The sequence below is a fragment of the Carlito syrichta genome, unplaced genomic scaffold, assembly GCF_000164805.1.
Source record: "Carlito syrichta isolate Samal-C Ts95f unplaced genomic scaffold, Tarsius_syrichta-2.0.1 Scaffold303709, whole genome shotgun sequence".
Classification (NCBI taxonomy): Eukaryota; Metazoa; Chordata; class Mammalia; order Primates; family Tarsiidae; genus Carlito; species Carlito syrichta.
In genome coordinates this window covers 355,869-380,172 of record NW_007247805.1, presented here as the reverse complement: position 1 = coordinate 380,172, position 24,304 = coordinate 355,869, and the positions used below count along the sequence as shown (strand labels likewise).

At 46.1% G+C, this 24,304-nt stretch overlaps 1 protein-coding gene across 2 annotated transcripts in view; it reads right to left on the bottom strand.

The window, feature by feature from the left end:
- Positions 1 to 860: 860 nt before the first annotated feature.
- LGALS8 (galectin 8) overlaps positions 861 to 24,304 on the bottom strand; it is a 24,396-nt gene continuing 952 nt past the window's right edge. The window contains exons 2-10 of one of the 2 annotated variants that reach the window (XM_021712902.1): positions 14,171 to 14,259; positions 12,761 to 12,971; positions 11,239 to 11,358; positions 9,914 to 9,970; positions 7,439 to 7,465; positions 7,190 to 7,312; positions 6,603 to 6,691; positions 5,677 to 5,842; positions 861 to 2,106 (exon numbers count right to left, since the gene is read on the bottom strand). In XM_021712902.1, the coding sequence (XP_021568577.1) occupies positions 1,957 to 2,106; positions 5,677 to 5,842; positions 6,603 to 6,691; positions 7,190 to 7,312; positions 7,439 to 7,465; positions 9,914 to 9,970; positions 11,239 to 11,358; positions 12,761 to 12,971; positions 14,171 to 14,259 (1,032 nt within the window). In that variant the 3' untranslated portion in view covers positions 861 to 1,956. The remainder of the gene's footprint in view (positions 2,107 to 5,676; positions 5,843 to 6,602; positions 6,692 to 7,189; positions 7,313 to 7,438; positions 7,466 to 9,913; positions 9,971 to 11,238; positions 11,359 to 12,760; positions 12,972 to 14,170; positions 14,260 to 24,304) is intronic. The other variant, XM_021712903.1, reaches the window with a different exon arrangement.

Below are 24,304 nucleotides of genomic sequence, written 5' to 3'. Positions count from 1 at the left end.
TTAAATTTTGCATTTTACTAAAGAATCAGTCTTAATAATAGCTGCTTAAAACAAAAACGAAAATGAACTTTTTAAGCCTTACAGGAACAATGTGAACTTTTTCCCTAAGTGCCTCACAGGCTCCAACAGCTCAGTCATGACTCTGATGTTCTTTATGAAGAAAAACAGCTGGGGGATGCTAGAGCCTTCTTGCCTCCTACAGCTTTTCCTGTACCTACTCCCCCAGTGTCTTTTTGAACCCGGCAGAACTGCATAATAAATTAACATGAAAAGCTGGAAAATAAGAGCTAGCAGTTGCTGCGTTGATTACTTTTTTAAAGATAAGATTGATAATAGTATTATTTTCCATAGCTGGATAGAGATATCTAACCAAAATACTCCTAAATTCTGGCAAAGTTCTGCCCAGCAGCTTAATATGATAAAATGATTGAGATTTTTTTCCCTCCCTATTCCCAAACCTTGGAGATTTTCTTTTTTTTTTTTGAGTTGGAGTCTCACTCTGTCACCCAGACTGGAGTACAGTGGCCACTCCCGGTCACCACAGCCTCTACCTGCTGGGCTCCGGCAATCCTTTCACCTCAGCCTTCCAAGTAGCTGGAACGACAGGGACATGCTACCACGCCCGGCTAGTTTTTGATTTATTGTAGAGATGAGGTCTCGCCAAGTTGCCATGGGGGGGGGGGTATCGAACCCGCGGGCTCAGGCAATCCACTCACCTCAGCCTCCCAAAGCACGGGATTACAGGCTGAGCCACAGAGCCCGGCTGAGATTTCCTTTAACAAGATCTGGCCTGTAAAGATTCCACACAGAACTTCTGCCAACTCCCTTCAAATAATAGAAAAATTACAGAAATGTGACGATTTAACTTGCTGACACAGGTTTGATTTTAATCACTTAAAGCAGAACAATGTTTTGATCTCAAATGCTACTGATGGTCTAATCTCTAGAAGGACAGAGGCGAGTGGTGGTTTGCATGCAAACAAAGGTAGGTACGTTCCCTTGCCCCCTGCTTCATGGGTCTCACAGTTGGTGCAGGTTATTTTCTGATAGTGCCTGTTATGTGCATTTCTTAGGTTTAATCAACATTACTTTGTTACTCTTAAATATCTTATAAATGCATCTTGCTCTCTTCCCTTTTCCTTACACTTTCTGTAGGAGTCTGTATAGACTTCTGGCTCACCCTAAGTTCAAATACACAAAACTTGACACTCCAAGTTCATTTGTTCATTTGTTTTTGGTTTGCTTTGGTTTTTTGCCTTGATTTCTGTGCTGTGTTCAGATGTCATGTTAATTATTTGGTAACACAGTTAGTAGAGCTAGATGTTTACTATGCTAAAGAAAATTAAATTGCCAGATAAGTCATCAGTCCTCTCAATTATGGGATACACAGGGCACTGGTTATGAAAGCGAGCACCGGGGAAGGAGTAGTGTCTTCTATAAGTTAGTGTCTAGGTGATTTAATGGCTGCATAATTCTTTAACTACAAAGGATCCCTAATGAATATATGCAATTCCTGTATAAAAAATGTTGCAGTGTTAGAGCATAAAGAGTCTAAGCCCAAGAGAGCAGGGAACATACTGGCTTTTTGCCCAACTACGTATATATCCCCAGCTTCTAGCACAATGCTGACAAAAAGTAAGAGCTCAGTACATGTTACCTACTGTATTATATAGGAGGTACTTACTAAATACTTGTTGAGTGTGATTTTTAAAAGAGGGTGCCAAGATGGGGGAGAGTAAGTGGTGTTACTGACTATAAGATGCTGTTACCCCAGACTTCCTCATTCAGGGCTAGACACACCCATACTGCATGGCAAGGCTGAGAACAGCCCGGTAGGCCCTAGTGTTGTGCAAGCTCATTTTCACAATAGACGGACTGGTGACAGTGAGATGCGTTTCGACAAGCCAGTATCACAGAAGCCATTTTGTATTTCGGTTTTTGTAGTGGTGATGTCAGTTACCAGCTTCTTACTTCTAGTAAGTGGATGTCTCCATTAATTTCCAGCGTGTCAATATTGCTGAGCTCTTTAAATCTGTGTTTGTACTCCAGGCTGTGGACACCATTTACTGCAACTTTGAATTCCTTAACATCACAATAAATTATCATCTGAAAGGAAAGAAAACATACTATTACTGGTTCTCTTCAGTTTAAAATGTTTTGTTTGCTGCACACTAAGTGTCAAAGAGTAAACCACCTGGTGTGCTCTCTGAGCAGAGTTCTATCTAGCTGCTGGGGTTCCCGCCTCTTCTGTGCTAAGACCCTGATCTAACTGATGTGAACCTGCCAACGGGACCTGCCTCAGCCCACTCAGAGAAGTTTTCTAGCATGCTCGGAGACTGGCACCGTCTCCAAGGCCTGCTGGCCCTCCTCTCTTCAACACACCTCTCTGCCTCAGCCCTATCCTGCCCTCGCTCCTGGGAAAGTGGGGAGATGACCCTCACACATGAGATGCTGATTCAAACTAGCAGGTTGGAAACTAAACGACTTGGATCCTGACCTTTCTGTCTCAACTCTGGGATCTTGGACAAATCAGACACTCATTATGAAGTTTCAGAAGCTTAAGGCAGGTGCTAGGGATTGCACAGCTGCTCGGTGATCCTGATGCCACCCAGCTTGGCACATCCCAGCCTCAGTCTTTTTCTCCGAAACTCCAAGGAGTAATTAGCATCTAGCAGGTCCATGCAGATTCATCACTCGTGTCAGCCCTTCAGAGTTGTCTTTCCCTAAAACTTAAACAATAAACAAAAAACCTACTATCCTTTTATGTATTATATCACCTTTACACCCAAACTTCACACCTCTGGCATCATGCTTCCAACACTAGCTGGGCTGCCACCCACACGGAAAGGCCAGTCTGGTGGACCTGCATTGTGCCCTCCCTGTGCAACTTGCCAGTCTCAGAAGAAAGCAGAGGTGTGGCACCACCTTGTTGCTAACCTGGCCCGATGCCCAAGATCAGACCAAGGCATGAAATCTGAACCTGCAAAGAAGCAAATTGAGGGTCTTTATTCTGATAGGAGCAAGGGGAAGGGCTGCCAAGGAAAATCAGGAAGAGGAAATTCCACGGATACAGAGCCGGCTAAATGAAGGATCTACGGCTATAGAGACCACTAGGGAGACATCTATAACCTGAGAACCCCACAGGAATGCTGGGAGTCCCAGCTCCAACCAGATGGAAGGGACCTCGGGTGCTGCACATTGAACAAAATCCCAAGAAAGCAAAAACAGCTTCACGTTACAGAGCTCAGAAGGAAAAGCTGGTGCCAGAGGGAGTCCATTTACCTAAAGAGCAAGCACAGAGCCAGTGTACCACAAACAAGTGAACAAGAGATAATGTGCCCAGGTGAGAACACACAGCAAGACGAACAGAAGGCAGCACATCATGTGCCAAAGACAAGCCTTGAAGAAAGCACGGAGTAACAGAACCCTCGGGACCATCTGGTGTCACAGAACAGGTAAGAACACGAATTTAATTAAACAGAAGTGCTCACAGGTGAAATTACAATGCTGAATGATTTTTTTTTAAAAGACTGTAAATATAACTAATAAAAATTTGAAACAGCAAGATACTACTTAAAATGAAAGTGGGCCAGGTGCAGTGGCTCATGCCAGTAATCCCAACACTTTGGAAGGCTGAGGTGGGAGAATTGCTACAGCCCAGGAGTTCAAGACCAGCCTAGGTAATATAGCAAGATCTCATCTCTACCGGAAAAAACCCCAATAAACTAGCCAGGCATAATGGTGTGCGCCTGTAGTTCCAGCTACTCGGGGGGGTGAGATGGGAGGATCAGTTGAGTCCAGGAGGTCGAGACTAGTGAGCCATGATTGTGCCACTGTGGTCCAGCCTGGACAGCAAAATGAGATGCCAACTCAAAAAAAATTATAATAAAATGAAAGTTGGGGCATAATGGAAAGATTTGAGACACTCTTGATGAATGCATATGAACAAGGTAAGAGTTTGGAGCAATTGGCAAGTATCTGTCATTATGGGAAACTAACAATGATCAACATGAGGGTAGTTACTGTCCCTGAACTAGAAAATTAACAAAAGAAGAGGTGACTGTTTACAGCATGCAAGATACATCTGCCCCTCCATTCGTCCAGTCTGCCATCCTTCTCACTCCACATCTACAGAAAAATGTCTGTGATGTGGTTCACCTAGTCTCAGTGGTATTATCTGAATTAATGAAGTTGAAGACACTTCAATTTTCATCTTAGTATTTTCTGGCATTTGAATTTACTGTCCTTTTTTATTTTATTTTTTTGAGTTGGAGTCTCACTCCTTTGCCCAGACTGGAATGCAGTAGCATGCATGCTCACAGCACCTCAGCGTCAACTTTCTGGGCTCCAGCAATCCTTCCGCCTAGCCTTCCGAGTAGCTGGAACTACAGATGTGTGCTATCATGCCCGGCTACTTTTTATTTTATTGTAGAGACAAGGTCTCGCCAAGTTGCCAGGGCTGGTCTTGAACCCACGGGCTCAGGCAATCTACTCGTCTCGGCCTCCCAAAGTGCTGGGATAACAGGCTGAGCCACCGAGCCCGGCCCTTTTTTATCTTAATACAGTACATCCAAACTTGAGGCTCAGATAGGTCAAAAACAAGTTACACCATCAGTTTCCTGTCACTAAGCACAAAGATCAACTTCCTTCTGGAGCACTCGCCCCCTCCCTCCAGCGAACCCCAGGTCACCCTTAGGCCCTAGCTCCTGCCACATCAACAACTCTGTGCTGCCCTTTCCGCCCCCAGCAACTTGCTCAAATCATGCCGTAAATCTGGAAAACCAAATCTTTAGCCTTCCACATCCCTCCCACCCATCTGAATTCCAAACCAATATCTACAGCTTCTAGGGAGCCTTCCATGACTAGCCCACACCTATCTATATGCTACATGCCAGGACACTGCATTAGACTGGAATTTAGGAGTGAGCATAAATGTCAAATTGCTATCTCCTGCCTATCCTTAATGTTCATGCTTTTTAACGACTAGTTTTGATGAACGCTCGAGAACCCAAGGAGTCCAGAGGATGTGACAGGTTACAGTGATGCAGAAGTATGTCCTAACTCAGTGACCCTGAGTGACCACGGGAGGCAGGAAGTCGCCTGGGCTAGTGAGCCTAGCAACCACCTGCGTCCACGTCTCACCTCAAGGAAACTTTTCCGCTCAGCACCCGCGAGACATCTTCTGGGACAAGCATGTGTTAAAATAGTCACATATGTGGGAACTCAGGACTACATACATTTTCGTTCCAAGAGACTAAGGTATTTTTCCTTGAATGCCTCTTTGGAAGAAAGGACTGCCACTTGAAACTCCTATGAAGGAAGAGGATGGACTGTGCAGGCAAGCAGGTTTAGGTTTGTTATGATCAAACATGTTACTCCGGTCCTGAGAAAAGGTTCCTATTAGTTTAAATTCCTATTAGTCAATGTGGGGTTTGCATGGTAATTTTCAACATGACAAATGGTAGATCATTCCAATGCAAATAACAGACTGATCTACTGGCTCTGCCACTTATATCCATGGCCTATGTTATAAAAGGGGGCATTCAAATTATAATCTCCAAGCAAACAAACAAACCAGAAACACCACACACAATCTTCATATATTAAATTAGGACTTAAGTGGACCACTTATGCTAAGATTCTTGTTCCTGTTCCATTTTCAAAAATTACTCTTACCTCAAAGTACATCCCAGGACTAAATGGGAAAGAGGTAATATTTCTCTCTTCTTCTCCCCAGGACTCTTGAAGAAAAGAATTTCTTACAAATGCTTTAGTATTCAGTCGTGGGTTCAAGTGTAGAGCAATGTCCTTTGATTTTCCTACCAGTAGATCAACATTAAAGCTTTTGAGAGGGGGAAAAAAACAAGCCTTAATTACCAAGTAGGAAACAGGAGTGGCAGTTTCTACAATTTTAATAAGCAGATGTGAACTATGAATGATAAATGCATGAAATCCGTCTAAACATGGAAATGCAGATTTGAAAGAGGAAATTTAAACTCTGAGTCAGCATTCCATTGACTTTATTTGCAAAATAAAATACCCAAAAACCCTCAAAATCAATGATGAGACTGAGATCAGGTTGGGCAGGAATGGAAGGATTAGCCCTGAGAAACCAAGTCACGACTCAGGCTGCAGGAGCCTGGGAGCCTCTCAACAGGCATCTCCTTTCACTGTGGATATGAGTCTTTCCCTCTTGAAAGTAGGCTACCTTCTAGGAAGCAGCTCTCAGTTCAAGCTTTCAAAAATCTGGACATTTCTGAAGAAGATTCTTAAAGCAAGAAATTTCGTAAGTCACATGACAAAAGAGGCCATAGAAACTACTGCCTGATCTCATGGAGCTGCTCTGGAGATTGGAGGCAAGGGTGGGCTTTGTGGTTAAAATGCTACTCTCTTTATCTGGCCAGGAAAAGCCGAGGTCAGAACACTGGACTTTAGTCATGGCTCTGCCACCAACTAGTTGTCAGCAGTCCAAGCTCCTCCTGCTTTAATATTCTCACCCTGCAAATGAGGATCGTGACAACAGCCCCACTCTGCCTCAGGATAGCGGGATGGGCGTCAGGTGGTAACAGGCACGCCGGAAAAGAATTCACGCTGATACTGACCCTTTGGCTTTTGTGTTCACTTCTCCTTTAATGACGACAGTTCGTCCAGGGCCCATGGGGGAGTTCAACCTTGCAACGAATGGCAGGCTCTGAAAAGAAGCCACAGTCAGGTCCCGGGGCCTGCAGAAAGGGACCTTGAAGGAAAACTCATGTCAAAGAACACCCAGGGAATGTTTAAGAGCCATGACCCTGTAAGGTCCATGAGGGGACAGACTACACATACCTTGGTCCCAGTTGCCCTGGCAGTGGCAAACACTCAATGACTATGTTTTAGATGATGAAATGAACAGACACAGGTAGGACCTGAACCCCTCTGTATGAGTGAACCTCACTGAAAAAGCCACTTGTGCCTGGGGTCTGACACAGTTCTGTGTCCTGCTTGAAGGGAAGGCAGCCAAGCTAGGAGGAGTTGAGAAAATACGCATGAATGGCCCAGAGACACACCTTTGACTGCCTGAAATCTGTCCGGGGACAGCACACAAACAGAGTGGCTGCCGTGAAAGTCTACTGGGGATAGAGGTTACACATAACAGCTATTTATAACTTAATTTGTATAGAGAGTTAAGAAAACACTGGGCTTTTCAAACCTTTGACAAACAGTTGGTAGGTAGGATTTTGGTGCAAGTCAAAGTGTGACTGGCAGTTGAATCTTTGCTCTTGGTGCAGACAGTTCTGGGTACGATTTTAGGAATGTCTCCTCTATTACTAGGCTGTAGGGAGACAGTTCTACAATAAGGTATAGAATGAATGAAGCTGCTTGCAAGGCTTACAATGTTCATTTTCTAGGCAATTTTATAAAATGTTCTACTTGTAACAGCCCAAGCAAAAATACTCACCGACGGTGGCATGCCAGACTTTTGTACCTATTGGAAGAGAAAGAAACACATGAGAAAGTTCGAAAAGGAAGGATTACGTTGTATAATATGAGCGGTCTGATCTTTTTGGTTGTACTGAGCTGAGCCTGGCCAGAGCCTGAGACATCAGTACCTGCTATGTCCCAGGTGTGACGTATGTGCCATCAGTGTTATGTGAGAAGGTGGTATGGAGCTGCAGAGGGCTACACGGGTTGGGAAGAGAGTCTGACAGCCCTGTTCATCGGACGCCTTTATCCCCCACAATAAACTAATAACTATTCATAGGACTACACATGAACTTCAAGCATGTCTCACTGATCCTCATTTGCAGGGTGAGAATATTAAAGCAGGAGGAGCTTGGACTGCTGACAACTAGTTGGTGGCAGAGCCATGACTAAAGTCCAGTGTTCTGACCTCGGCTTTTCCTGGCCAGATAAAGAGAGTAGCATTTTAACCACAAAGCCCACCCTTGCCGCCAGTCTCTAGAGCAGCTCCATGAAAGGATACCCCTAAAATACTGAGATTCTGTTCCGTGTCTGAGGTATCAATGTGTTGAGGTTGGTTTCTCCATTAATAATAGCAAAGGTAAGCTGGGTGTGGTAGCTCATGCCTGTAATCCCAGCACTTTGGGAGGCCGAAGTGAGAAGATTGCTTGAACACAGGAGTTTGAGACCAGCCTGGGCAAAATAGCAAGACTTTGTCTCAACAAAAATTCAAAAACGAGCCAAGTGTGGTGGCGTGCATCTATAGTTCCAGCTATTTATTACAAAAATCAAAAAACAACAGCAAAGGTGCCATTTTAAAACTGCACCTGTTCCCACGGGGGGAGGAGATACATGTGGAAGTTCATTTGCTAATGCGCTGACCGGTGTTCTATATACAGGGGCTGCCAAAAAAATGTATACACATTTTAAGAGATGTTATCTATGTATTACTTTTAAAAGTTGAATTGAATTACGGTAGCAATGTGCAGTATGACATTTGCTCAACCATGCTGCCACCATTTTCTTTGTCCTGCCTGTTGCATGGTGACACTGGCATTCATTTGATTAACGCCATCTTTTGCGCCAAACATCACTCTTAAAATGTATATACACTCTTTTTTGTACCCCTGTATATAGAACACCAGTCAGTGCACTGGCAAATGAACTTTCACATGTATCTTCTCCCCCTGTGAGAGCAAATATATATATACAGGGGATGCCAAAAAAATGTATGTACATTTTATGTATGATGTTCCCTCAAAAAATAGCGTTAATCAAATGAATGCTAGTGTCATCATGTGACAGGCAGGACAGTCAAAGAAAATGGCAGAGCATGATTAGGTGAATGTCATACTACACACTGCTGCCGTAATTCAATTCAGCTTCAAAAAGTAATGCATAGATGACATCTCTAAAAATACATACACTTTTTTTTTTGGCAGCCTCCATAGTGTGTGTGTGTGTATAATATGTATACATTATACACACACACCTTATTTTATTTTATTTTATTTATTTATTTTTTTGAGTTGGAGTCTCACTCCGCCACCCAGACTGGAGTGCAGTGGCTGCTCCCGGCCACCGCAGCCTCGATCTTCTGGGCTCCGGCGATCCTTCCGCCTCAGCCTTCCGAGTAGCTGATACTACAGGTGCGCGCTACCACGCCCGGCTGATTTTTGATTTATTGTAGAGATGAGGTCTCGCCAAGTTGCCCAGGCGGGTCTCGAACCCGCGGGCTCAGGCAATCCACTCACCTCAGCCTCCCAAAGGCACGGGGTTACAGGCTGAGCCACCGAGGCTGGCTACACACATTATTTTAAATCTGGATCTCACTCTGTCACCCAGAATGCAGTGCAGTAGCATGATCATGGCTCATCGCATCCTCAACCTCCTGGGCCCAGGCAGTTCTCTTACCTCAGCCTCCCAAGTAGTTGGGACTGCAGGCACATGCCACCACACCCAGCTAATTTTTTAATTTTTTTTTGTAGAGATGAGGTCTTGCTATATTGCTTAGACTAGTAAACTTCCAGGCTCAAGCAATCATCCTGCCCTAGCCTCCCAAAGTGCTGGGATTACAGGTGTGAACCACCATACCCAGGCTCCTCAATATTTATAAGTATTTCGCAACAATACTAAACACCAGTTAAGAATGAGAGTTCTTTTTACATAAGAATGGTGAGTAGAGCTACATAAATTGACAGAGTAAGCATCAGCAAAAACTTGTCATATGCCTAGCACCACAGGAAGTTATACCTCAATTTTCAAATCATTACTTCCATTCCAGCCACATGTTAAAAACAAAATTTCTAAAACCCAGCCTTCAAGCTGGCAGAAAACCAAATAAAAAGCACAATCCCATTCACAATTTTTAAAAAACTGCCTTTCTGCCACCTGACTTGCATGGCAACTAAAAGAACATTTTTAACATTTAAAAATTTTAAATTAGTGGTTCATTAAAAAATATAATATTTACATTTTCTCTACTTATCTCTGTTGGTTCCAGAGTAGATCCTTGGGTATTCTGCAAATCCTGAGAAAAGAGAATAACGATTAAATTTTAATAGCCATCAAAACATTTTTTTCTAATACCTGCTTGATACATCAAAAATTTATGATACTAAACATGAAAACATGCTTGAATATACTGACCCAAAAATGCACTTTACACCGGAGTCCTTTCCCCTACCAAACTGGCAAACAATAAGGAGAATAAGACTCATGTGAACAAGAAAGTGAGCAGATGAGCACAGCTGTTGAAAGTGCAAACTGTTTTTGTCTTTTTGGAGGGCAAATTAGCAAAATATATCAAAATATAAAATGCAAATATAGTCATGCATTACTTAATGAAGGGGATGTATTTTAAGAATCGTATCTTGAGCCGGGTTCAGTGGCTCAGCCTGTAATCCCGCGCCTTTGGGAGGCTGAGGTGAGTGGATTGCCTGAGGCCGCGGGTTCGAGACCCACCTGGGCAGCGAGACCTCATCTCTACAATAAATCAAAAAACCAGCCGGGCATGGTAGCGCGTGCCTGTAATTCCGGCTACTCGGAAGGCTGAGGCGGAAGGATCGCCGGAGCCCAGCGGGTCGAGGCTGCGGTGGCCGGGAGCAGCCACTGCACTCCAGTCTGGGCGACAGAGTGAGACTCCAACTCAGAAAAAAAAGAATTGTATCTTGGGCAATTCATCATTGTCAAAACATAAAGTGTCCTTACACACACCTAGAGGGGACAGCCTCCCTGGGCTACCTCGACTGTATAGTACAGTAGCCTACTGCTCTCAGGCTATACACCTGTACAGCATGTGACTGCACTGAATCCTGTAGGCAACTATAACATAATAATAAGTGTGTATCTAAACACAGAAAAGGTACAGTAAAAAGAGGGTATCGTAATCTTAGGGACCGCTGTCATATGTGCCGCCCATCGTTGACTGAAACAGTTGACTGAAACATCATTATTCAGTGCGTGACTGTGTTCTTTGACTCAGACCTTCCACACCTAGGAAATATCTTGCAGAAATACTCCACTATACTCCCATGTAAAGGAAATTGCCCCTACCTAGCTAAAAATGGCGTTTTTCTGTCTTGCTAGAACCATACTAGATTTGAGATCCTATAGATAATAAAGCCCTGGTTGATAAATGGCCTGCTAGTCTGAAAAATTCATTTCTAAGATATTGATACTCTAATAAGGGAGAGATTTCCATGACTTTATGTCAATAGAAGCACTAATTGAAGATGTTCTCGCCCTCACATCGGAAAACATCATCCTAAAGACCCCCAGCTACGGAAGGACACTCACCGAGCTGAAGCGAAAGCCCACAGAATGGATATTCACTTTGCCGTAAATGCCCAGGGTGTCGATTTTCTCGGGACTAATCCTGTGGGTGTAGAGCAAAGTATGTTTTCCGTTTACGGCCACCTAGACGGGTACAGAAGACGCCCAAGCACAGTTAATGACGCACTTATTCTCCCGAGGCCAGTGGTTCCTTGGGCTGAACTTCAGACCGTCCCCCCGGGTCTCCAGACACGCCTGCCCGAGCTGTGACTCAAGGGCCCAACCACCAGCAGCGCCTCCAGACGTCTGCCTTCCTGATCCACTTCAGCACCACGGGCCGTGTCCCCCAGACAAGCGTGCAGTCACATCCATGTATGTGTGCACGTGTGCACACGTGCACGTATGTGGGAGGCCTGTGGCCCAGGCTGAAGACCTGCTCTCGGGCCCTCTGCCACACTGTCCTCGGGGACCATGCTCTAAGAGAGACCACGTATGTGGGAGACGCTCAGCAAAGATTTGTCGATTTGCTGCACGGATGAACAAGGCACGTCCCCCAATTTATCTGATACTTCGTTTCCTACGTTTAAGTAGGAGCCCTCACTGGCTTCATGGGCTACAGCTGGGAGATGGCGCGGACGCTGCTTCCGCAGGTCCTCAGCACGGCACGGTCAGGACGCGTGGCTCCTTTTCCCTCCCTCCCTCTCACAGGCTGAGTGCCGTGTCACATGCAGGAAACAGGCAGCATACGCAACGGCCTGCGACTCATGGTGCCTCAAATCCCGTGGGTAGGGGCAAAGCAAACATGATAAAACCAAAGTACAACCCTCCAGGAACAACTGTTGAAAAGAATGACACAGACACACAGGCCAGAGCGGGGCGAGGTGAGTGGAGCTTGGGAGATTTTCCAGCAGGAGCAGCAGCCGAAAGGACAAGGAGCGGCACCGACGTGAGCCTTCACTCGCCGATGGCATCTCCAGTCTGGAGGGCCAGCAGGCGTAAAGGCCTCCATGGCCACCGTCTGCCTCACGCATGCACACTAGGAATACAGCATTCCCGAAGCCCATGAAACCACTTACCGCGCAAAGGATTTCTAAGATTCCCTCTGGATCAGACATCTCACAATCACACAGAACTATCTTGGGGTAAGTCGTAGCCTTACAAAACCCTTCTGATTTCTACACTGGGACTCCCCATTGGCCTGCTAGCTCCAGATTCCCTGCTCTTTGGGTGGCAGTGGTTACAATTTACTCTCTCACAATTAACATGATGTTGTGTCGGTTCAGAGCTCAGCCCTCAAGGAGGAACACGCTCTGATAAAAAGGAAACCCTGTCACCCTGACCTATCATCCTGCAGGGCAATCACTGGCTACAGGGAGTGGCGGGGCCCCACCTTACCCTGAGGCACCTACCTGGTCCCATGTTAGAGAAAAACTACAGAGCCAAACCCCTTCTCAGATTTCAGAAACGGGTGACAGCCAAACGCCAGAAGCTCCCTGTGCACTCATTCCTCCTAACGAGGATCCCACCCACCCTCCTCAAGGCCCACCTGGAACTTCTCCTTCAGCACCATGATCACGATTTCAAAAGACTTCTCCTTGGTGAAAGGCATGTCGTGGGTGATCTCCTCCCAGCCCCATTTCTCGCTTTTCAAAGTGTTGCAAACGATGCAGCCGGTCCTTTTGAAACGCGGGTTAAAGTGAAAGGCCACGTCTGCCCGAGGTTTCACGCTGCTGCCACACTGCAAGTCCACCTGGAATCTAGACGAGGGAAGAAACGGGCCACGGACACTCAGGAAGGAAAGCCCGAGAAAGGCCCGGCCAGCACGACACTCCAGGCCAAGGGACACGTGACCGGTCCATCCCTCCACGTTCACTCCCCACTTGGCCGAAATAGCTAGTTGCCTAACCTTCCTTTCCTTCCTCCTTAGTAATTCAGCCCTCACTTCGAACTGGTTTCAAATCTGCTAGAATAAGAACCTCCTTTCCCAGCTGCCCCTGCATCCCGGCCTGCCCGTGCAGTTCAAGCTCTACCCATGGAGCAGGCGTGAAGGCTCAGAGAAAGCACTTGGAAAATGCCCTCAGCATCAGCAAGCACCTGCCTTCTGTCCTTCTGCTCGCCCTCAAACGCATGCACCCACCCAGCTACTGAAAGCACGACGCGAAGGCTGCAGATCCGCCGCCTAGGGTCACGAGAGGACTTCAGCCCGAGGGACAGCAGCGTGGCGAGTGGGAGGCCCGCTTCTCTAACGACCTGAGGAAGGCGACCGCAAAGGTCTGGCTGTCTCCTTGAGACTTTATTTTCACATCTTCTCCAAACCACTGCTGTCTGGGGCTTAGTCACAGAGAGTTGAGCCTACCACTCTAAAGTTAGTACCCAAGCAACCTGCTGTCTGTAAACCATCCAAAGCAGATCTTGAGGGAGGCTGTGGGTATGTTAGACTAGGCTATCCCTGTCACCCAACCACCATTTCCTTCTTTAATGATATATCTTGATTCTTTATCTTAAAATGAGATAAAGAATTGAGTGGGGGCGCAAGCCTGAAATCCCAGCACTTTGGGAGGTTGAGGCGAGAGGATTGCCTGAGCCCAGGATTCGAGACCAGCTGGGCAACTTGATGAGACCTCGTCTCTACAATAAATCAAAAAATTAGCCGGGCATGGTGGCACATGCCTGTGGCTCCAGCTACTTGGAAGGCTGAGGCGGAAGGCTTGCCTGAGCCCGGCAAGTAGAGGCTGTGGTGGCCACGAACGTGCCACTGTGCTCCAGCCTGGGCGACAGAGTGAGACTCCAACTAAAAAAAAAAAAAGAATCCCTATAACCTTTATCCAGTCATTCTCCCTAACCTCCTGAGCGCTTCGGCCAGGGCTGCTGATAAAAGCAAGTCAGGCTTCCAAGTATCACAACGGTCTCTCCCACATGACTGTATGCATGCTCTTGCCTCCGGCAGTGACTTTACCTGTCTGCATCACTAGGAACATGCCCACGTATGACAATCAAAGTTCCAGGATCCAATGGATCAGAAATGGTACCAACATAGGGGATTATCTAAAAAAAAAAAAAATTTTTTTAAATGAACAAATGTACATTTTAATAAGCAAAATTACCAAGCAATTATAACCAAAACTCATTACTGCCAGAGAAAGACTACATTTTACAGGCTGCATATAAATCTGCTCAGAATCGCATTTTCTAAGTCATCCTCCCTATTCAAACAGCTACACGAGAACAACTTTGCTAGAATATCTGCAGTATCTGCAAACCACTCGGAGTTCTTTGAGAGACACAAGTCAAATACTATTCACAGTAATTTTTCCTTGGCTAAGAGTTTTGTGAAATAAAACTTCCACTTAATACGATGATTCTGATAACGGAAAAAATAACTTGCTGCAATGTCATGCCGCCTCGCCCCTTTTCCTACTTTTTCACTGATGACCCCACAGAAGGCTCCAGAGCACCCTAGGCCCAAAGCCAACGCTGGTAGAGACAGAGGCTCCAAATGAAGCCAGGCGCCAAACCTGGATTCCAGGGCCTGAGCTGGACTTGCAGACCACAGCCCAGACTGCACTGTTAGAAACCCAAGAACTGCATAACCACCTGGATGTGCTCTACGGGCCTGGGGGCCTCTTAAGACATGGCCTCCCCTGCCCTGGCCCAGTCCAGTCCAGGGTTCTGACAGTTGGCCCCGCCCAGTTTCAGGTCTCAACCTGCCCTCTCACCTCCCAGAACCCAGCCTTTCTGTCTGGCATCTGCCACACTGCCAGATCTTGTCATTCCCCGTCCCTGGAGACGACTGCACTGTCCTCCCCGTCCCCTGGCTGGGGACCTGCACCGTGTGGCTGCGTCTCCTGCATCACAATCATCTCCTCCCTGCACTTGCAGTATCTGATAGGGCACGTGGGCCAGACATCATGCTCACCCAGTTATGGCACGAGTGCTGAAGCCTATCCAACCTCGCTGATTGTCAAGAGGCAAGAACTAGAACAAGGCAGGTAACATAAAAGCAGCTGTAAACTGGTGGCTGGTAAGCCGAAACCTCAGTTCAGGCACAGCTCCTCTGTGGAACCTTCTTCCAGCTCCTGGGCTGGCTGACTTGGCCCCACACCGAGGGCCCATCAGACTTTGGATTCTGTGGTTGCACGGGGCTCTGCCCAGACCATGAGCCGTGTGGGGCAAGACTGGATCATCACCTTGTCCTCCCCAGGACAGAGATCAAGAGAAGATGAATAATTATGTGGTGAATGGATGAATCCCCCCAGCCTGCGCATGGCTCTGGCAGGCCTCATGCAAGCCCAAAGAGGCCACCAGACAGTGGCCACACCGAGAGCCATAGCCACGAGCTCACTGCTGCCTTAAGCGGGCAGATGAGAAACTATGGAGCCAGTCCTCCCTCTGGCCTCTGAGCCATTGCTGACGGCAGGGTGGGTGGCCCTCAGACCAGACATAAGAAACACCACAGACTCAGCGACTGGCTACAGCTGCACAGCAGTCACTGATGTGTGCGTGTGGAGAACGTGGAAGGAATTAAATCTCCACACGGAACATAACCGCAGCGTGGTCCATGATGGACAGCTCTTAATAGAAGGAGAACAGTTTTTGTGACTCCACATGTCATACGTTAAGTTATATTTATGCAGAATGTTTAATAATCCAAGAAAACACTGTAAAGAAAAACTAAAAATGTTACAATAGTTTTCATGGTGGGTGGGATTGTAATTTTCTTCTTCGTATATTTTCATATTTTCCAGGTATCTAGTCATTTATATCTTTATAACTACAAAGATATTCTTAATTATATACTTAGTTTTCGGGTTAGAGAGAGCTTTGGGGGACAACTCTATTCCCATCATTTCAAACACCCTGTTCACAACCACTGGTAATAAAGTGGTTCCAGCCTGAGAAGCAACTACGCTGAGGAGTCTGGTTGCAGTCTGAGCACTGCAACAGCCACGTGCAATTGTAGTTGTCTGGCTGATGCTTTCTACTTCAGAAAGACCGCACAGTACCTCAGCAATACTCAACTTTTTCAGAACACATTAGTGAGACAAGAGGCCCTGCAGCTCACTCATTGAACCCACGACTCTATGCTCCTGTGAAGAGGCGAGAAGGGCACTGTTTTCCAGGTGACTCCAGGTGTTAGTGGCCCAGATCATTATTAACCCTTGGAGACATCTCATGGATCACTACCAGCTACCTGACCACACTTTTTTACAAAACAGTACAAAAGGAATCACTTCATATTAAATAGTAAAGTGTTGGAGTCAATTATTTGATTGTAGTGTTATCTGGCTTATAGTGGAATTTTGGACATTGAGGAGCTTATTTATGAACAAAAAAAATCAAAATTTTACATATTTTTCGAACGTGTGGTAGCATGTATAACAGTCGCCGACATGCACTGCCGGTTCATTGATACATGATGTACAATAGTAATTTGTTTGACATCTTCCACGTGGTGTTTTTCTCTTAGAGCAGACAATGCAGTCTCATTTTCTCCCTCCCACATTAATAATATGTAATTTGTTGTCCAGTCTGTGCACCACTGTGAAACCACTTCACACTTCTCTTTCTACAAGAAGCCAGCTGAGCCGGGCTCGGTGGCTCAGTCTGTAATCCCGTGCCTTTGGGAGGCTGAGGTGAGTGGATTGCCTGAGCCCGCAGGTTCAAGACCCGCCTGGGCAACTTGGCGAGACCTTGTCTCTACAATTAATCAAAAATGAGCCAGGCGTGGTAGCATGCGCCTTGTAGTTCCAGCTACTTGGAAGGCTGAGGCAGAAGGATCGCTGGAGCCCAACAGGATGAGACTGCGGTGGCCGGGAGCGGCCACTGCACTCCAGTCTGGGTGACAGAGTGAGACTCCAACTCAAAAAAAAAAGAAAGAAGACAGCTGATATTTTTTAACATATATCTCAGTATAGATTCCATCTCTTTATTTGCTTTTTCATGCAACTTGAATGGAAACTTCAAGGAAACATATATTTTTTAAAAATTTGCAGTGGTGTCAGTTTGTCCTGTATAATCACCAGCAATCTCTTTATGTCCGAGTGGTTTGCCAGATTTATAATGTCCCCTTAGAGAGGACATCTGAGTGCAAAGTGTTAATTTACAAAGTAAAATACAGATAGGTTCACAATGAAGACAATACCACAAGGCTAAGCCAGATCATACTCGCCAAAACATCCTAGCCGATTCATAGTGCTTTGCCTTTTTGATGATTACTTATTAAATGCCTGCTGTATGCAAGGCTCTCTATGAGGCAGTCTGACGCTAGAAAGAAGTATGAGAGTTCGGTCTGTGAGCTGGGGAGAAGTCAGATACCCAGGAGAAAAAAAGTAGAGTGGAAACGTGATCCTCTATTGGGAAGAAACAGGTTTCAGAGGAAGACTGAAATTTGGAATCCCCTGCCACATCTGGAAAATCCTCTGCCTTATGAACATTAGACCTCATCTAGACTGCAGCAAGGGCAAGGGCATGTGATGCCAATCAGAACCTCCAGCTCAGGTTTTAAGTCAGAACCAGTGACAAGAAGAAGCCACGATGATGCAGTCTTCACTCTGGCAAGGGGGCAGCAATGACCCCCTGGGTCAGAGGCAGTAATGACACTGGTGGCACTGCCGGTGCTACAGCGCCAACTGCGTCCAGTGGTGGCAACAGATGTCTCTTCATAGCATGACTTTGTGCATTGCCTGTGGCTATACAGTCTCCAAGTCTGGTTCTCAGCCCTGCGAGAGATTCTGAGAACTATACTAAATCATCCATCAAACTCCTTTTCTGCTTAAATTCGAGAGTTGGCTTCTGCTGTTCGCAACTATGAATCCTGACCGATTCAATTGCTGAAAACATGGGGCAAGCCGGGCTCAGTGGCTCAGCCTGTCATCCCGCGCCTTTGGGAGGCTGAGGTGAGTGGATGGCCTGAGCCCGCGGGCTCAAGACCCGCCTGGGCAGGGAGACCTCATCTCTACAATAAATCAAAAATCAGCCAGACGTGGTAGCGCATGCCTGTCATTCTGGCTACTCCGAAGACTGAGGTAGAAGGATCGCCGGAGCCCAGCAGGTCGAGGCTGCGGTGGCTGGGAGCAGCCACTGCACTCCAGTCTGGGCGACAGAATGAGACTTTAACTCAAAAAAACACAAAAACATGGGGCAGTAAGTAAGAATCAAATAAAGGCTTCAGGAAGATGGGATAAAGATTCAAACTAAGGCTGGCTCACACCTGCAATCCCAGCACTTTGGGAGGCAGAAATGGGAGGATCACTTGAGCCCAAGAGTGAGAGACCAGCCTGGGCAACATAGTGAGACTGTGTCTCTACAAAAAAAACTAGCTGGGTGTGGTGTCATGCACCTATAGTCCCAGCTACTTGGGAGGCTGACACAGGAGGATCACCTGAGCCCAGGAGTTAGAAGCTGCAGTGAGCTGTGATCATGCCATTGCACTCAGCTGCGGTGACAGAGTGAAAAATTCTAACTGAGGTGGCCAGAAAAAGTTTATGAAAGGGGTATGATCTGAGTTGCCACTTGAGGCAGAAGTGGTGCTTTACAAAGGAAAACAAAATCTGAGAGCTGATAAGTAGCAAAGGAGTGGTTAAGGAAGGGTGGGGTCATTAGAATGACATATGAAAGTGGTGTGTTTAGGGACAACAGTCCAGTGGGGTAAGATTCACCAGTGGTCATCTGAGAGACTGCTTCCAGTAAGCCTGCATTGGGTGACAAGGCCATGACACAGGCTGGTACAGTGGGCACTGGCAGCGGTGGGGGGGCGGAGGAAGAGGAGACACAGAAGGAATTTCAAAGGAAATTGTCTACAGAGAGCCACCAAATAAATTACAAAGCTAGGAAGGAACAGGTTTCAGAGGAAGGGGATAAGTTTCATTTTGAGCACCTTTAGTGTGATGGGATAGCAAATCCACTGAGAGGAGCTGGAGATTCAGAACTACACATTAAATGAGGGACCAAAACTCACATTTAAAAGTCAGAGCAGACTGGCCAGGCTCGGTGGCTCAGCCTGTAATCCCGCGCCTTTGGGAGGCTGAGGTGAGTGGATTGCCTGAGCCCGTGGGTTCGAGACCCGCCTGGGCAGTGAGACCTCATCTCTACGATAAATTAAAAAATCAGCCGGGCATGGTGGCGCATGCCTGTAATTCCGGCTACTGGGAAGGCTGAGGCGGAAGGATCGCCGGAGCCCAGCAGGTCGAGGCTGCGGTGGCCGGGAGCAGCCACTGCACTCCAGTCTGGACGACAGAGTGAGACTCCAACTCAAAAAAAAAAAGTCAGAGCAGAAATGATCGCAGTAGATAAAGAAACTGAGAGCGAGGAAAAGGCGGGGGCAAAGCCTCGGTGGTTTCTAGAATTAGGAGGCATGCAGGGAAGAATCAACATGACAGGCCTGGCTGCCATCTTGAAAGGCCTTCTTATAGGGCAGGCCCCGGCTGGTATCTAGGAACTCAGGACTTGAGGAGGGCACCCACCTACTCGAAAGGAGTGGTTTCCTGTCCATGCAAACATTATGGTTATGCTGAACACCTGCTTTCCTTCCGGGCGTCTGCGATTTCAGTATGTGGGAGGCAGAGGGTGCCTACATGACCAGCCCCCAATAAAAACCCTGAGCACTGAGTCTCCAATGAGCTTCCGTGGCAGACAACACATCCTCTGTGTTGTCACCACTCACTGCTGAAGACTGAAGCACATCCTGCGTGACCAGTATGAGACGACCTTGGAACCCAGCACTGGGCTTTCCTTGGACTTTGCTCCAGGGCCTTTTCCTTTTACAATTCTGCTCTGTCTCCCATCACTGCAGTAAATCCTAGCCACAAGCACAATTCTCCTGGTGAATCATCAAAGTGGGTGTGCTCCTGGGCACCTCAGCACAAGGTGAGAAGAGGGAAGGATCAGTCAGGGCAAGGCAGGATCACCAAGGAAGTCAGTGGTTGAGTAAATGTCCACACAAGGACAAGCGTCCATGCCTCTAACGTGGAAAAAGCTACGAGAGATCCAAGAAAACAAAGACCATGAAATGGATATCACACCCTTTGACCCAGTGATTCCACTTTTACAGATTTATCCTGCAGAAGCACTAGCACATGTGCACCAAGACTTACACACAAGGGTGTACACCATAGCACTGGATACAATTGCAAAAGGAAACTGACATCTCCAAGATGTGTCATGTAGGGTAGAAAACAGTTTATAAAGCATGATATATGCGTGTAAAGAAACAGAATAGGTAAAAGATGATAAACACAATACACACACACTTTTAGATGTTTACAATATACCTCCGAAAGGATATATTAAAATCTAGTAAAATGCGCGCAGTGGCTCACGCCTGTAATCCCAACACTTTGGGAGGCTGAGGCAAGAGGACTGCTGGAGGCCAGAAGTTCAAGACCAGCCTAGGCAACATAGTAATACCTTGTCTCTACAAAAATAAAAAAATAGCCCAGGGAAGTTGCACACACCTATTGTCCCAGCTACTTGGGAGGCTGTGGCAGGTGGAATGCCCAAGCCCAGGAGGTCGAGGTGGCAATGAACTGTGATCGTGCCACTGTACTCCAGCCAGGGTGACAGAGTGAGTCCTCAGCTCAAAAAATAAATAAATAGGCCGGGCTCGGTGGCTCAGCCTGGAATCCCAGCACTTTGGGAGGCCGAGGTGAGTGGATGGCCTGAGCCCGTAGGTTCGAGACCCACCTGGGCAACTTGGCAAGACCTCATCTCTACGATAAATCCAAATTTAGCCGGGCGTGGTAGTGCGCGCCTGTAATTCCAGCTACTTAGAAGGCTGAGGCGGAAGGGTCGCCGGAGCCCAGCAGGTCGAGGCTGCGGTGGCCGAGAGCGGCGACTGCGCTCCAGTCTGGGCGACGGAGTGAGACTCCAACTCAAAAAATAAATAAATAAAATAAATAAATAAACTGAAAAAAGGCATTGCTTTTGGGGAAGAGAACTGAGTACCAAGATCGAAGAAAAATTTATGTTTCACTGAAATCCTCAAATACTGTTTGCATTTTTTAATGATTTGCACATATTATCTTTAAATTTTCAGAATAGGAGTAAAAAAAAGAAAAGCCACTGGTTTGCCATAAAAGCAGTTTTAAACTCTGAAGACAGACTGTCTTCAAGCCACTGGGTGCTAGGTAACTAGGGAGAAGGAAAGTTACACGCAGGGCACGGACAGGAACAGAAACTGCCAGAGGGAAGTTGGTTCTGGAAGGAAGATGTGAGTTTCGTCTTGAACTCCCAGTCCTGAAGAGTGGGCCGGCAACTGAGAGAGCTAGAGGTTCACATCGGTGAAAGGCCCAATCTGTGCAACTGTTCAAAAGATCTGCAGGCGATCGGTAAAGGCACGAAAGAAATAAAGAGAAGTTAAAGACAAGATTTTACTAATAAAGCCAAGCAAGGAATTAAGAGAGCAAAAAACCAGACGACAGAGCCTTGGGGAGGAAGCCAAGGCAGCAGAAACTGATTCCCAGGAAAGCAGGCAGCAAAAGGAAGGGAAAAACTGGTGAAAAGGCTGACGAAACCTCACATGTGACAAACGAAAGATTGTATTGTTTTGTGTTAGAAGATTAAATTGTACGGTAGAAAGGGAGGTACTTGGAATCCCACAGAGAAAAGGGTAATTCTGGGAGCAAGGTTCCTAAAGGAAACTAGGCAAGCAGCTGTCAGTCCCAGGTGGGATTCATGTTGACCACAGCTTATTAACTCAGAGTGACAACCAATTCTGCTTAATTTCTTTTTTTTTTTTTTGAGCTGGAGTCTCACTCTGTCGCCCAGACTGGAGTGCAGTGGCCGCTCCCATCCACCGCAGCCTTGACCTGCTGGGCTCCGGCGATCCCTCGGCCTCAGCCTTTCAGTAGCTGGAACCACAGGCGCGCACTGCCACGCCCGGCTAGTTTTTTGATTTATTGCAAAGATGAGGTCTCGCCTGCCCAGGCGGGTCTCGAACCCACAAGCTCAGGCAATCCACTCACCTCAGTCTCCCAAAGGCGCGGAACTACAGGCTGAGCCACGGAGCCCGGCTTCTGCTTAATTTCTGAGTAATTCCTTAAATGACTTGCACTTACTCATATCTGAAGAACTTATAAGCAACAACAATACAAATAAATAGTAGATAATGAACATCAGATTTCACTGATGGCATTTCTGTATGAAGATACTGTCTTCCAAATTATTCACTCAATTTGAATGGAAAGAAAAAATGTGCCTGAATTTTTTAGGTCTTAGAATTCCATTAGTTGCACAAGTCAAAGAAATACTAAATAAGAAAACCATGATCTTTTCCAAGAGGAGTTAATATGGACAGAGAAGGCCCATGACCAATGTGGATCAAAATTTTAGAAACATTAATGAAATAAAAAGTAAAAGGTGGCAGTTTTGTGTTCTTATAATGCCTAATAAAACATGGACACCCATTGTTTGAAATTATCACTAACAAAATGAAATAACCACCATGCCAGAAAAGTTTTTCTAAGTCTAGCTTGTAAAATATCCTAATTGATTAACCTGAAATCGCTATTTGTGGCCTTTTTTTTTTTGAACACTGGAAGGACAACTTGTTAGAAATGGGAGAACTGCAGTGCAACATGGGCCCTTGGTACTAAGAATGTTTAACACCAGTGGAATGTCAAGACTGCAAATAGCTGTTTTTGTTATTCAGTTCAGTCTTTCTACCTCTAACTTTTTCTATCCTTTTGTTAAGAACTGATTACAAAATGGAGAAACTAAGCCAGGCACAGCATAATCCCAGCACTTTGGGAGGCAGAGGCAAGAGGACTGCCTGAGATTAACAGGTTCGAGACCAGCCTGGGCAACTTGGTGAAACCTCGTCTCTACAATAAACCAAAAAATTAGCCAGGCATGGTGGCACTCGCCTGGGTTCCAGCTACTTGGAATATTGAGGTGGAAGGATCACCTGAGCCCAGCAGGTCAAGGCCGCAGGAATCATGAGCATACCACTGCACTCCAGCCTGAGCAAGAGTGAGATTCCAACTCAAAAAATAAAAACAATGTGTAGTGATAAGAACAGCGGCATGAACAGAGAACCTAAGAATACAGTCTGCCAATTCCTGGGGGGAAGGCTCAGATAATCATAAAACGTAATTTTTTAAAAGAAAAATGGATTTCTTCCTCTACAAGTTTTTCATTTTCTTTTTAAATTAGAACTGTCCATGAGCTTTCCCCTCTACCTTTAGAATACTGCTTGGTACTTGAGCAGGGAAAATGTCAAAAGCCAGTGGCGAGATGGAGACTGGGAAGAAGCAAAGGTCTGTCCAGTCCAGGCTGTCCTAGAACCTCTGACTGACTATATGTCCCGGGCCATTAAAAAAAAAAAAAAAGATGAAATAAAATATGAAATGAAATAAAATAAAATGGAGAAACTAAAAAGAAAAAGAAAAGGGGAAAAAAGCTACTTGCCAAAGACATTTCCCTTGGAAACATGTTACCCTGAACTGTCCTCAGAAAGGCAATTCCCAAGACCTGAAGCATCCCTGCCCTCAATCGGGGTAGGGATGCTTACTTTCCCAGACCCGGTCCTCAAGAAACGAAGGCTTCTTTTTGCTCCAAGTCTGTGGTTGAGGGTCCTGACCCCAGAAATTACAGGAATCATCAGTATGCTAGAATCAAGGCATGCAGGGATTTTAATCTACAAAATTATTTTCTACATAGCATTTAAATGAGACATCGTTGAACATAAGGACAAAAATGAAGACCCTAACCCCTTGAGCCAGCAGGGGACACTTCAGTCATCCTTAGCAGGCAGCCTGGTTTTGTTTTGTTTTGTTTTGTTTTACTCTTTGCAGAAAGTCTGTCTACAAGCCTGAGATGTTTTTAACTCTAACATGCACAAAATCATTTTAAATTGTTCACCGGCTTCAAGTTCAATAAATTTTCCTTTTTAAGCCTACTAATGACTGAAAGACTATTGCTTCTGAAACTGAATATGCTTGATATACTTGGTGGTCATACCTCGTTCTCACACAAAGACATTAACGGCTAAGGAAAAAAGAATTAGAGCTGCAAAGTAAATAACAAAAACTTGAACCCAGCCGGGCTCGGTGGCTCAGCCTGTAATCCCGCACCTTTGGGAGGCTGAGGTGAG